Source organism: Marmota marmota, unplaced genomic scaffold, assembly GCF_001458135.2.
Source record: "Marmota marmota marmota unplaced genomic scaffold, marMar, whole genome shotgun sequence".
In the NCBI taxonomy this organism is placed as follows: domain Eukaryota; kingdom Metazoa; phylum Chordata; class Mammalia; order Rodentia; family Sciuridae; genus Marmota; species Marmota marmota.
Window position 1 is genome coordinate 7542681 of NW_026000206.1, and position 13002 is coordinate 7555682.

At 47.1% G+C, this 13002-nt stretch overlaps 1 protein-coding gene across 3 annotated transcripts in view; it reads right to left on the reverse strand.

The window, feature by feature from the left end:
• Nucleotides 1–2380: 2380 nt before the first annotated feature.
• Nucleotides 2381–13002, reverse strand: part of Uros (uroporphyrinogen III synthase) — a 30014-nt gene continuing 19392 nt past the window's right edge. For 2 of the 3 annotated variants that reach the window (XM_015498385.2, XM_048791372.1), the window contains 5 exons: nt 12768–12842; nt 7666–7746; nt 6913–6998; nt 5872–5970; nt 2381–2828 (listed from right to left, as the gene is read on the reverse strand). In XM_015498385.2, the coding sequence (XP_015353871.1) occupies nt 2691–2828; nt 5872–5970; nt 6913–6998; nt 7666–7746; nt 12768–12842 (479 nt within the window). In that variant the 3' untranslated portion in view covers nt 2381–2690. The remainder of the gene's footprint in view (nt 2829–5871; nt 5971–6912; nt 6999–7665; nt 7747–12767; nt 12843–13002) is intronic. The other variant, XM_048791373.1, reaches the window with a different exon arrangement.

Consider the following 13002-nt stretch of genomic DNA (forward strand, 5'->3'; position numbering starts at 1 on the left):
CCCTCCTGGGGATAGGATGGTCTCTCCTAGGGCTTGCTGTGGATTGAATGTTTGTGTCCCCTCCTAAATAAACATTGCAACGTAACCCCCAAAGCAACCCCCAAAGCAAGTGTCAAACTGGAGGGCCTTTCAGGGGCCATTAGGCCAGAAGGGCTCTGCTGTGTGAATGGATTGTTATGCTTATAAAAGAGGCTTCAGAGGGCATTGGTTCTTTGCCCTCCCATCCCTTCTGCATGTGAGGACAAAATTCAAGGCCATCTTGAAGAGGAGACCAGGCCTCCATGAGACACTGAACTTGCTGTCATCTTGATCTTGGATTTCCCAGACTCTAAATTTTTAGTATTTAAAAATTACTAAGGTATTTTGTCATAGCAGCACAAATGCACTAAGACAGAGATCGGAGACTTGAGGAATTCATTCCTAAAGGGTCTTGTTCCTTAAAATTATTTGTGTCTGTGTATGCTGTTGGCTTTGTGCTGCTGTGGATGGCCACACTCAGGCAAGTGTGGCTGAGCATAGGCAGCAGGAGGTATGGGGGAAAGGCTAATCAGCCCAAGTTGGGACACCTTGAAAGCCATGCTTGGGAGTATGGCCAAGAAATTATTTGAAATATTATAAGAATGAGGTCACAAAATTTTTCGGTCCTGGAGGAAACATGAAGCAGGAGACTGCAGCTGTCTGGGTTGTACACTTTTGAACGCGTGTGTGATTTCTTGTGGCACCTCGGTATTTCTAACAAAAGTGAAAAAAGAAGCTCTTCAGGCAAGTTGGTGCTGCTCTGACCTCCTGCACGTGACCTCATCTCATCCAGTTCAGGATTCGTCAATCCCCGGGGTAAGTCTTTTGTGGCACAAGTGATAGACTTGTCTTATCTGTATAATAGAGCCACATTGAAATCTGCAATATTTTAAGGTTGGTTTCACCATCTCTAGTCCCAGAAGGGGACATTAAACCAGGAGAATAGCCTCAAGACCTCGATGCCTGCCCTTGGCACAGTGGGCTCCTGCATAGCCAAGGATGCCAAGTGGCATCATGGAGGCTCTTGAAGTCTGGTCCCTCGATTTCCTTTGCTGAGGGACCTTAGAGTGCTGCCAGAGTCCTCAGCATGGACTGCTGGAGCTGGGTTCTTCCCCAAGAACAGAAACTTCTGTAGAAAAGGGTTCCTTGACAAAGGGAAGATTGTAAACTTATTCTAGGTTTGACTTTCAAATCAGGAAGGGGGACAGTTCTACCTATGTCTGGGCAGAAAACCAGGGGGCATTACAGTGCCTTCGTTGCAAAATTTCTGTACAAGTGTATATGACAAAATGTTAGAGGTAGGCTAACTTTAGAAATAAAAGAGGTTTATTTAGCTCAGTTCTGGAGTCTAAAAGTCCAAACACATGCCCAGGCTCTTACGAGGACACCCTCATGCTACACTGCCTCAGTCGAATGGCAGGGATGGGAAGCCACGCAGGGAACAAAGACAGGAAGCCAGGGAGGGAGTGGGGTCCTGCAACCCCTTTTGAGGGCACACCCCAGTGGCCTAAGGACCTCCTGCCAGGACCTGGCTCTTGAAGGTTCCATCAGCTCCCACACCATCATACTGGAGACTAAGCTCCTAACACACGAAGCTTTGGGGACACATTCAAACCATGTCAAGTATCAAGTCACAAGTGTGAAGTGTCAAGTCACACTGAGGTCTAGAGATCTGGAGAACCACAGGAGATGTCCTGGCCCTTGTGCTGCATTCATGAATGTCTTTTAAATTTGTCTTTTTTAAATCATTTATTAGCTATGACCTTGAACATGTATTCTCACCTCTTGAAGAGCCTGTTTTTACACCAGAAAAGTAGGAATGATAGCAATGCCCACCCTCCAAGGTTGTTATGAGGACTGTCACAGGCATAAAGCTTTCCCTTTCCTCGGGGCATGGTAGGTGCCCAGCATAAGATCATTCCAACCTGATCTTTCAAGGAAACAAGAATCCCAAGGGCATAGTGACCTTTTCCCGCTATAGGCTATTAGAAAACAAATGTGGGTCTCCTTAACCCAGCTCAAATACAGGGCAGTATTAAAGAGTGGAAATAGAGTTTGGAGATAGATTCTCTAGGGACACTACATTTCTAAGTAAATCCAGCCTCTAGATGCCAGGGGCCAGCTGGTCTAACTGAGCAGTGCTGTAGTTACATTTCTGAATGAAAAAAGAAAAAAATTCTATTTGAATCCCAGTTGACCACAGCTCACAAGCAGGAACTTGAAGGTCTTTTTTTTTTTTTTCATACACAGCAAATTTTATCCTTAATACCAGGCTTGTCAGTCAACGGAGGTGGGCATATCTGTTCCCCCCTCTGAACACAGCTTTGCACTGAAAACCACACAGGTTGAGTTGAGACACACACTCGGTGGGCACATGCAGCCAGTGTGCTTTATTTGATTTCCTTCCTGCTGGGCACAGGAAGCTCTTGCACAGTCCAGGAACCACATGCACCTGGCTGGTTTCAAGCTGGCCTTCATGGAGGGCAATGACATGCAAGGAGGCCTGACACTGGCCCCGGGCTGACCCCACCTCCCATCCAGGTGCTTCCGTTCAGGAATGAGGTAGGAGTTTGATGGTGGCAGCTTCTCCAGAGCCGCTATCTGATGTTGCCTTCCCCCATGGGGAAGAAGCCAGGTGGAGAAGGCCACATGGGGCCAGGGCCACAGCTGACTCAGCAGCAGCCTTGGGGCTGCAGTGCCTTCCTGATGCCAGCAGCCAGCGCTTGAGGCGTGGGGCTCTCTGCTGTGCAGCTCACAGGCAGGCCCTTGGCAGTCAGAGCGTGGGCTGTGGTGGGGCCAATAGCTGCAAACTGCAAAGAGGGAAGAGACAGAGCCTCAGCCAGCGCCTTTCAGTACATCACGCCTATGAGGGGTAAGCAAATGACAGCACGGCACAGCTCAGCTTTAGTCGGTATAGACCAAAACCACTGATTTGTACACTTTGAAGGTACACATACTGAATTAGTGAAGTAGTGAATGCTATGGTTTGTAATTACATCTCAATAAGAGGTTAAAAACATAAGAAAGGAGAAAGAAACTGCTTGAGACTGGAAACCAGCAAGCAGCCAACACATCTCAGCAGAGCAGCTGTGACAGAAGAGTGGCCAACAGTGGCCAACAGTTGGGTTGCAGAGTGATTTTTCCACCTGAGCTCTTTTCCTCTGTGGGTGCATCAGTGGTCACAGGACAGCACCCTATGGGGGATGCAGTCTTCCCACACTGGCCCTGGGAAGCCCAGTGCTAATGCTCCTTCCCACCGCTGACCACTGATAGGAGCTGAGTGTGTCAGTCAGCTCCATGTGGCAGTCAGCAGCCTGCTTCCCAACCAGCTCTGCTACCGCCAGCCTGCGACCTCCAGTCACAGAGGCCACCTCACAGGCTGCGTGTGAGTCAACTGTGAGGGACATGTGGGAACGAGGCAATGCAGTCACTCTGATTAGTTTGTTGGTGGTAGTTGTTATGAATGGCTCACCTACTGCTCTGAAATTACTCCTTTGTGGCATTTACAGACCTGTGTATGGTCTTCCCAAGTCACTGTAAGTAGTGAATTCAGGCCAGAAGTTACCCCCTTGACTTTTTGAGATGACCACATTTTGTGCAGAGCTGTATACAAACAATGGGTCCCACAAAGCTTCCTCGGGAGAGAGGAAGAATACCTTGCATATCTGGGGCCGAGCTGAGGCAGAAAGACCAAGCCACCAACCCACAGGTCTCAGTGCCTGTGAGCCAGTGCTAAGTCCTAGTGATGAAGGAGTCCACAGATGCACACAGACTTCATGGCTCAGGAACAACCCAGGAACTGTTGACAATGTCATCTCTATTACTTCTCCTTCCCAGCACTGGCAGTGCTGATGGCCCCAGTGGCATCTAACTACTCGTACGTGATATGTTGACCTGCAAGGTGACTGTGGTTGCTGAGAACTGGAGGATGTCTGGAGGGGCTGAGAAATGGGCTGTGCCAAATCTAAGTCAGGCACCTTCACCAGGCCCAAGCTTCTGTGTGGTCTTGGATGATGCCAGCAGTAACCTACTCTAAACAGCTTGAGTTTCACTTGAGATTTCAAGGGTCCATTTGTGCTTTTAAACAGGTTTGTTTAGAAAGAGGGTGAAGTGCTAGGGAAGTGCTCTACCACTGAGCCACAACCCCAGCCCTAAAAAAGTGTGAATGGAAATGTCGGGTTCCCCATGAAGCAGACAAACCTCAGGAGCCTGGGTGAGTTCTGTGGCACCTTTCCGTTCAGGTTGCCCAGGATCTCAAAGCCGTGGCATGACTCAGACAGGGTCATTTTCGGGGTCCATGAGAGCAGCGGCATGACATGGAGGGATGAGGACTAGAACTGCGCCAGCGCAGAACAGCTACTGGCCCACTCCGATGTCGTAAGTGCTCATTATGTGCCAGTTACCAACTGAGCACTTTCTGGGTCTTCTTGATTTCCTCTTTCTAACAGCAAGACTTAGGATTTTTTTCCCTTTTCAGGGACCCACATGTGAGTCTTGGGCCTCCTAGTAATTCATGATACGAGTCGGGCAAATTGTTCAGCTTCTTTGGGCCGTAGTTTCCTTACCTGGGATGAGGACAATTGCCCAAATCTTCCTGGATACCTGGGCCTGGACTGGCTTGAGAATCTCTTGAGCTACACCTAGAAGAGCTTCACCCACCACCCAGCAGCCCTGGGACTACCATGATGTATTGCCATGGATGATGCCTGCAGTAACCTACTCTAAACAGCTTGAGTTAATAGCCTGAAACACATTGTCCTGGGTTCCAACTGTGACTCTTCCTAGCGGTGAGATGGAGGGCAGGGCACAGCTCTGACCCTAACACGCCACCTTGAAACTGGAAAAGTAGTCGGGAAGCCCCACAGAAGATGCACCTGTGAAAGGCAGATAAAGCTCCTCATTTCCCTGATGACAGGGAGCACTCAATGGTGCTGGCAGCCTCTTTCCTCAACCCGCTTTGGGCCAATTCAAGGGCAGGTCCTTTATAGACACCACAGGGCTGCGATTAGTTGTGAATTTGTAACAAATACAGTCCCGAAAAAATGTGAATGGACCTTTATTTTATGCATTTATAGGTGGTGCTGAGAATCGAACCCAGTGCCTCACACATGCTAGGGAAGTGCTCTACCACTGAGCCACAACCCCAGCCCTAAAAAAGTGTGAATGGAAATCCTTAACATTAAAAGACATGAAAAAGGGATTTTTTTTTTTTTAAAGAATAGGTAACTACTTCAAAATGGCTAGTGGCTAGCTGGGAAAGAAAAAGGGAAGGGAAGGATGCCAAAAGTTGCACCAAGCCTAAGCTCAGCACCAAGCTAAGGACTTCACTTGAACTCTCATTAGTCCCGGACTAGTGCTATGCAGGGAAGAACAATGTTTATACAGATAATGTCCACACAGGCCACAAAGAGATAATTATCCCCCTGTTTCAAAGAGTTTTAGCGACCTGGCAGAGCTCCAGCCAGAAAACGGTATTACCTTCCTAACTCTATAGAGCTCTCTGATGGGCATCTGCTAGGCCTGTCCAAGGTGCTGTGACTTAATATGGAAACCTTATCACAATCAGTGAAGATTCAAAAACAAAACAAGCCAGGCCTTGTGGCACACACATGTAACCCCAGCAACTGCAGAGGCTGAGGCAGGAGGATAGCAAGTTCAAGACCAATCTTAGCAATTTAGTGAGACCCTCAGCATCTTAGCAATACCCTGTGTCAAAATAAAAAAAGGACTGGGGATGTATCTCAGTGGTAAAGTACCCATTCAATCCTAGCAGCAAAGAAGGAAAAACAAAAACAAAAATCCCCCAAATACTAATCTTTTGAAAAAGTCCAAAAGCCCATAGAAAAACTATACCTTAATTTGATCAATGCTGTCACCAGACAACTCTTGAATATGCTTGAGACTGTATGTAAGGCCGGAGGGACTGAAGAACGTGATGCTGGCTGGGACACCCTGGGGGAAGAGGAAACAAGACCCATCCTTTGCCAGGAGACTGAGGGGAGACGATGCCCCTGCCCCGGCTCCATCAGCACTAACACCCCAAGCACAGGCATCCAGCAGCTTCAACCAGGAGTAGTTCACAGTTTTGTTGTGATTTTTCTGCCCCACAGAGGCAGAATTCTGGTAAGGAACTGTTCAAAGAGCAGGCCGTGATCAGACAGGTGGGTGAACAGGGCCCCTTGGTTGCTCTGCTGGCCCTCAGGGCTGTGTCTGGCCAGAGAACACGGGCATCACAGAGCCCACAGGCCCAGCAGTCTGGACAATGCCCCTAGTGCCTGTGGTCCAATGGCACTGAGTCAGGCTGACTCACTGTCACCTCTACCTCTCCTCTAGTTGGAGCAGACAGCCTGCATGGTCTCTGATTTGGTTTGTCCTGTCAGGACCCCCAGAATCAGGCAAGGCATCAGGAAGCCTGTCCCAGGAGAGCAGAGGTGTCTTCTGAATACAAATGGTAAAGACATCAATCAACTCAGTCTGAGCTGTCCACTCTCCTGCCCTAGGCCTCCCAAAATCAGTACAGACACGACAGAGGGCTCCTCCCAGCATGGGCTCAGCCTCTGCCCCCACATGATGGAAATCAATGGCATCATCAAGGCCACTATGCACCTCAGGCTTGCATATACCTTGAATGCTGTACAAAGAGGTTTGCTTAAGTATCTCCTTATTAATTATCTCCTTATTAATCCTTCCACAAATTTACTAGATAAGTCTATTCCTTTCACAGACCAAAATGGAGTCTTGGAAAGGCCACTTCCTCAAAGTCACTTATCTGGGAACACTGCAACAATGTAGACAATCAGCATCTACAAGTTCATGCCACTCAGCCTGTACTCTCACCATAGGGGCGGGTTGGGGGGCTGTCCTGCCAGGTGTCTCCCTGGAAATACCACATACCTGCTTGGAATAGTAGCTGTCCAGGTTCACTTGGATTCCTGGGTGTGGAATCGTCTGATAGACAGTTATGCTTTCCATCTGAATTCCTAGGCACAATCAAAACAAGCAAACAGGAGATGGGGTTTTGGCTCAGTGGTACAGTGCTTGCCTTGCATGTGTGAGGCCATGGGTTCGATCCTCAACAACACAAACAAACAAACAAACAAACAAATAAATAAACGATATCATGTCCATCTACAGCTAAAAAATTATTTAAAAAAAAAACACACAAGGAAACAGACTTTACTGCCCTAGGAACACGGTGGAACCTCTACCACCCAGTGTGCAGTTGGTAGGGATCTCCCAGTGCAGCACAGTCCTCCTGGAACAAAGAGCTCAGAATCTGAGAGGCAGAACTGAGGGCAAGAGGACCAGCTAGTCCTCTGCAGCCTGCTGAACACTGAGGAGCAGCCCCCACAATGGAGGAGGCCGAGAAAGGATAAAGACCCAAAAACTACAGCCTTTGTTTGTACACACAGGTGCTTTTGCTCCCATGTTTGTGTAAGTTTGACAATACAGGATTGTCTCTGGCCACTCCATGAATTCCACATTGATAGGATGCTTATGCCAGGAAACAAAGCCCAAGGACAGCTCTTGGCAGAGACTATGAGTCAGGAGCTCCAGCTACATCCCAGCTCTGCCTCTCCATGACCATGTGCACCTCCTGGTCTCAAGGTACTATCCCCAGTGATGTGGTCAATGTGCTTTAGTCACCTTTGTCCTTCAGCATTTTTGGCAGGATTTCTCTTTTGAGGTTTCCGCAGGGAAAGAGAAGAGGAAATGCTGGTGACTCTCCTGCAAACACAGAACCAGACTTTTAAAAACTTTGTAAAAATTCAGGGGGCAGGCCTGTGCACAGGGCCTGGGGAGGGCAGCTCCTGGGAGGATGAAGGTGTCCAGGTCTCCAGGACCAGCTCTGCTTCTGGATCTCAGTTCTGGCATCTGTAAGTGGGAAGAGCAACTGCTACCTTGCTGACCTTGAAGACGATTATATGAAGATAATGAGAGGTATGTGGTGAAGGTGCTTAGAAAACCAACATCCTCAGGAAAAAAAGCTGCTATTCTACATACTTCCTGCTCCCTCTGGTCCTGAAGTGGCTCCTGGCCTGTCGGCACTATTTAGAAAACAAGTTTGCAATTTACCTTAGTCAGAAAGGTAAGGATCAGTGGTGTTGGCATTGAGATGATTTTCCACTTCTAGAGGAGGCCTTGGATGGGTCAGGGCTCACACTTAGGAGTCAGCAGGGAACCGGCAGTCAGGGTGCTGTAGCCACTTCCAACAAAGATAGGCTTCCTGTCCACTGCTCTCCTAGCTATGCCAGCAGCCATAAGACCACGTGCCCAAAGGGCTTAGAGACAAGATGCTCAGAAGGATCCTGCTTCTCACCACGCCCCTCCACCCCATCTCTATTTTGCAAAGACTGAGGACGTTTTTGGCTCTAAAATCTTTGCAGAATAGCAATGACAGCAGGCAATCTGAATGCTGACCTGCAACATTACTATTCAACAATACTAACAGGCTATAGACACCAGAATCTTCCCCAAATATGAAAAAAAGAAAAAAGGCCTTTTGGTAGAATCAACTGTTTCCCCCCACATCTGTCTACCAGATGCAAGAAATTTTAATGCGTGTTGGTCATTAACAGACATTGCATATTTTTTCCATATCCTTAGGGTCTTCCTGAACACATGTTTTTTGGTGAGTAGAGCAAAATAAGCTCTCCCCACCCAGCAGCATCTCCATGAAGCAGCAGCTAAGCAACTAGAACATGTATGTTACTCTAAGTCAGTATGTATAACAGCTTCCTACTGCTGGATGTTTTCTTCATCTATAATACTCTGTAAATATCAGTTCCAACATAAAAGAATCAGGAAATTGTTAGGTATTGACCACAGATGCCTGCTAAGTTCTCTTTTCCAGTGTGAAGAAATGATTCCCACACATAGATGCCATGTTCAGGAGCTGTTTTCTTAACCTGGGCCCAGGCATTCCTCCCTGTCTACGTGTGGTGGGACAGCGGGTGCAGGATGCTGGGGGTTACGGCTCTCCATGGGGCAGCAGTGGGAATCCAGTAGCAAAACACGAAGTCTAACTTTCCAGCAAGCCTAGCCCCAAAGGCATGCAAGGGACCTTCAGAAGATTCAAGAATCTCCCCATTGCCATATTTCCTCCAAGGGCCCACTGGAGCACTGAGCTGCTCATTCTTATCCTCTGATTCCTAGATGGCTGGAAGTCCCTCCATGGCACTCAGGAGGCTGGGCTGCAGGGATCCCTGAGGTGAGTGCTTATCTCTCTCACATCACTAGAGGTGTCTGGCCCAGAGTCTGGCTTGCAGGCACTCAGGGCTCCCACAGGTCCAATCAGCTCAGCTGGCTTCACTGTAAAGGCCTGGCCCTACTGACATGATAGAAAGACCTGAGTACGTCCTGGGGAAACTCTTTGTTGTGGAGGGGCCATCTGCTGCAGTTAAATCTCCTGAGCTAGTTCCCCTTGAGGAGTCAAAGACCATCCATTCTTTTTTGGGAAAAGCTTAAGGCCTGTGGACTTGTCTTCAACCTAAACAGGGCAATGCAATAGTAAACTGCTGGTTTCCAATCTGAAGAGACCAACACAATAGCAAAAGCCAACACAGAATGGTGACTGGTACAGTCCAAAGTCTGCCCTCCCTTCCTCTCACAGAAAGGAGGCCTGGCATTCTGGGTTGTCAGGGCTGAAGGGCAACAATGCTGCAAACTTAGGAGAGTGTTATGAAGCTAAAGGTAGCAAACAAAAGGAGATGGGTTTTTTTAATAATGTCATCTCACTGGAGAAAATGTGCCTGTCTGTAACACTATGACCATCTCCAGGCCTCCAAGAGAGTGCAATCACTGGGCCCTGGATCACAGATAATTGGGATACAGAGATCAGTTGAGGGCATGGAAGAAGAGCCCAGCAAGCCTGCCTGGCTGCAAGGTCTTTACAAGTCCAGGAGGACATTCCACATGAACTGCAGTGCACCGGGATTGAACCCAGGGGTGAGTAACCACTGAGCCACATTTCCAGCCCTTTTTATTTTGAGACAGGGTCTCACTAAGTTGCTTAGGGCTTCACTAGGTTCTGAGGCTGGCTTTGAACTTGTCGATCCTCCTGACTCAGGCTCTCAAGCTGCTGGGATTACAGGTGTGTGCCATCGTGCCTGACTGTAATGCTTTTGACTCTCCCTCTTCTTTCTTTTTCAAGTTATAACTGTCCTCCAGACTTTACCATTTAACTTGTAATAATTGCTTTTCCATTAGAATAGAGGACCTGGGAGAGAAAGAGGATTTCCACACATTAATAGATTAAATAATTTATCAGTTTCACATGCTTACAATAGTGCCTGTCTCATGGTAAATCATAGTTAAAATAAATAAGCAATAACTAAGAATCAGACTGTTTACCACAGCATTGGAAGTAGATTTTTTGGCTTTTGAAATTGGTCTTCAAAGTTGGAAGAGAAAATCATTAATGCTTTGATAAAACCAAGGTGAAGATCCTCATTAGCAGTCAACTTGGATTTTATTTGGATATTGTAATTGCAAATGGAAGATTTATCAGGGCCCCCAGACATGCTGGTGATAAATTAGAGGAAGTTAACAAAGGCTTTGCAAAGAATGCAGACCAGTATCACCCAAGATAAGGGCAGAATGTTTACCAAGCCTGTGTCAGTTAATTGGTATCTCTGCCTTTATATTTCGTCTGTCTCCTCTGCTGCTTTAACCTTTGAGTCAAATTCTACTGCATGTAAACACTTTGATCACTTGAGAAATGTTTCACCCAAAACTCCAATATAGGGTTAACATGATTTAGATTTGCCTAGACTCTCTCTCTCCCTCTCCCCACTTCAAGGCTAAAGACAATACCAGCCACCATGACTGGAAACATCAGACCATGAAAGGTGTGACAAGAGGTGGCACCCAGTTGCTGGAAGATCTCCTCCTATTTTTCTTTATTAGTCCCTCTCTCTCTCTCTCCCATTATTCCTTTTCTGTATCTGTAACTCAACTCCCAGGAATAGAGGAGTTGATCCTCTTCTATTCTTTAGCCACTGATTAAAGCCCTCCTCACTAACACTCATCTCTCAGAGATAGTTTTTCCATAATGAGCTTCCAAACCTGGGTTCAGTAACAAAGATAGTAGACAATTTGAGATACTACTCACAAAATGCCAAGGTGCGCCCAACCAGTTGGCCAGGCTGCAGGGACTTTGCAAGCACAGGAGAACATCTAACACAAACTACAGTGCAGCCTGCCTTTGGTTCTCTCTTTTCTTTACTTGACCTTCTTTTGGACACCCCCTCTGTGACACTGTGGTGTAATAGGAGATATGCATTTGGCCTTCACCCTGGTTCACAGCTTTTAAAACCCTTGGAACTTCCTGAGTGACCGGGCGTGAGAAGAGTATCTTCCATTATCCAAAGCAAGCTAATGAGGTGTCTCTGGGTGGCCCTAGACAGCTTCAAAATGGATGCTGGTTCCAAAGGAGCCAACCATGTAATCAGAGGATTTTCAGTCCCTCACCCTGATCTCCAAGGAAGAGAAAGGGCCCAGGGACTGAATCAAACACCAATGGTCCATGACTGACAATGAAGCCTACACAGTGGAACCTTTATAACCCACTAACTATGGGTTTGGAGAGCCTCTGGGGCCAGGGAACACGTCCACATGCAGAAGGGTAATGTCCCCCAACCTTGCCAGGAAGAAGCACCTGTGTTTGGTCTTTGCTTTATGTGCCCCTTTTTCTGGCTGTCTACCGGTGTGCTTGCGTACTTTATAACAGACTCGTTAACGTAAGTGTTCCCCTGAGTTCTGTGAGTCAATTCTAGCAAGTTACTGAGCCTGAGAAGGGAGCTGTGGGAAGCTCTGATCTATAGCCCAGTTGGACAGTCTTGCAAGACTGAGCCCTTAACTGTGGGGTCTGCACTAGCTTTGGGCAGTGCCCAGCTCATATCTGGAGAGTTAGAGAACTGGTGTTTGGCATAAGGAAAAACCTCACATAGCTGGTGTCAGAAGTAGCTTGTGGGTAGAGAGAGATCCCAGGAGTAGAAGTAGCCAAACTAAGAAACCAGTTCTGAACGGATGACATCTGCCAGCCTAGGATCTCGAGGAGCGAGGCCCTGGCTTCCTCTTCAATAATATAAAGCAAGAGAAACCTGAGTCTGCGGGTGGATTAGATGCATGGGAAGAGAGAAAGGGAGGTGCAATCTAGAGGAAGGATATGTGCACATCCAATCTCTCCATCCCTTACACTACAAAAGTCTTTGCCCCGCCATCCATCAAAGGCCTAAAGTTAAAGTTTAATTCTCATATAAATGCAAAATCCCTAGAAACAGCCCCATTCTAAATCCAGATCTACCTACTGCTGCCCAAAAGTGAGCTTTCTAAAACAGTCAGCTCTTCACCTGGGAGCAAGTTTTAGTGGGAGGGAATTCAGAGAAGGAAGCAGTACCTCAGAGGACGGGAAAGGACAAGATGGAAAAAAGTCTCCATCTGCACCAGCAGCTTCTGCTGTCTTAGAAGTTACAGATGGCCTCTCTGCTGTTCCAGTTGTCAAATATTATATTATGTGTAATGTTCAAGTTGTCTCCAGTCCTTTGGTATAGAAGGAAGTGGACTAAATCCCAAATTAGTACAGCCAGACACATATAGCAGGTTATGGTCGGGAGTGGCTTACAAGCTGATTGTCAATCAGCATTACTACTGAGAACACACCAGGAGTATTTTTCCCTAGGTGATGGTTGTGAAAGGTCAAAAACAACACAAATGGGCTTCATTTGGGGTGATATTTTTCTACTTACTGGAACAAATATATTCAGCCAGCTTTTCTGCATTTCCACAGTTTTCTCCTTCTACATCCAGGCCAATTTTACTGACTGGAAAACAACAAAGAAATGTCATTTCTTTAAGTGGTTATTGAAGTCCTTTGATTCCTGTGTTGTTTTTTAGTATGCAAATATGCAGACATGCACTTTACAAATCAAAAAGAAAAGTCTCTTCTCAAAGCCAGGTAGGAGGATCACTCAGACATGAAGG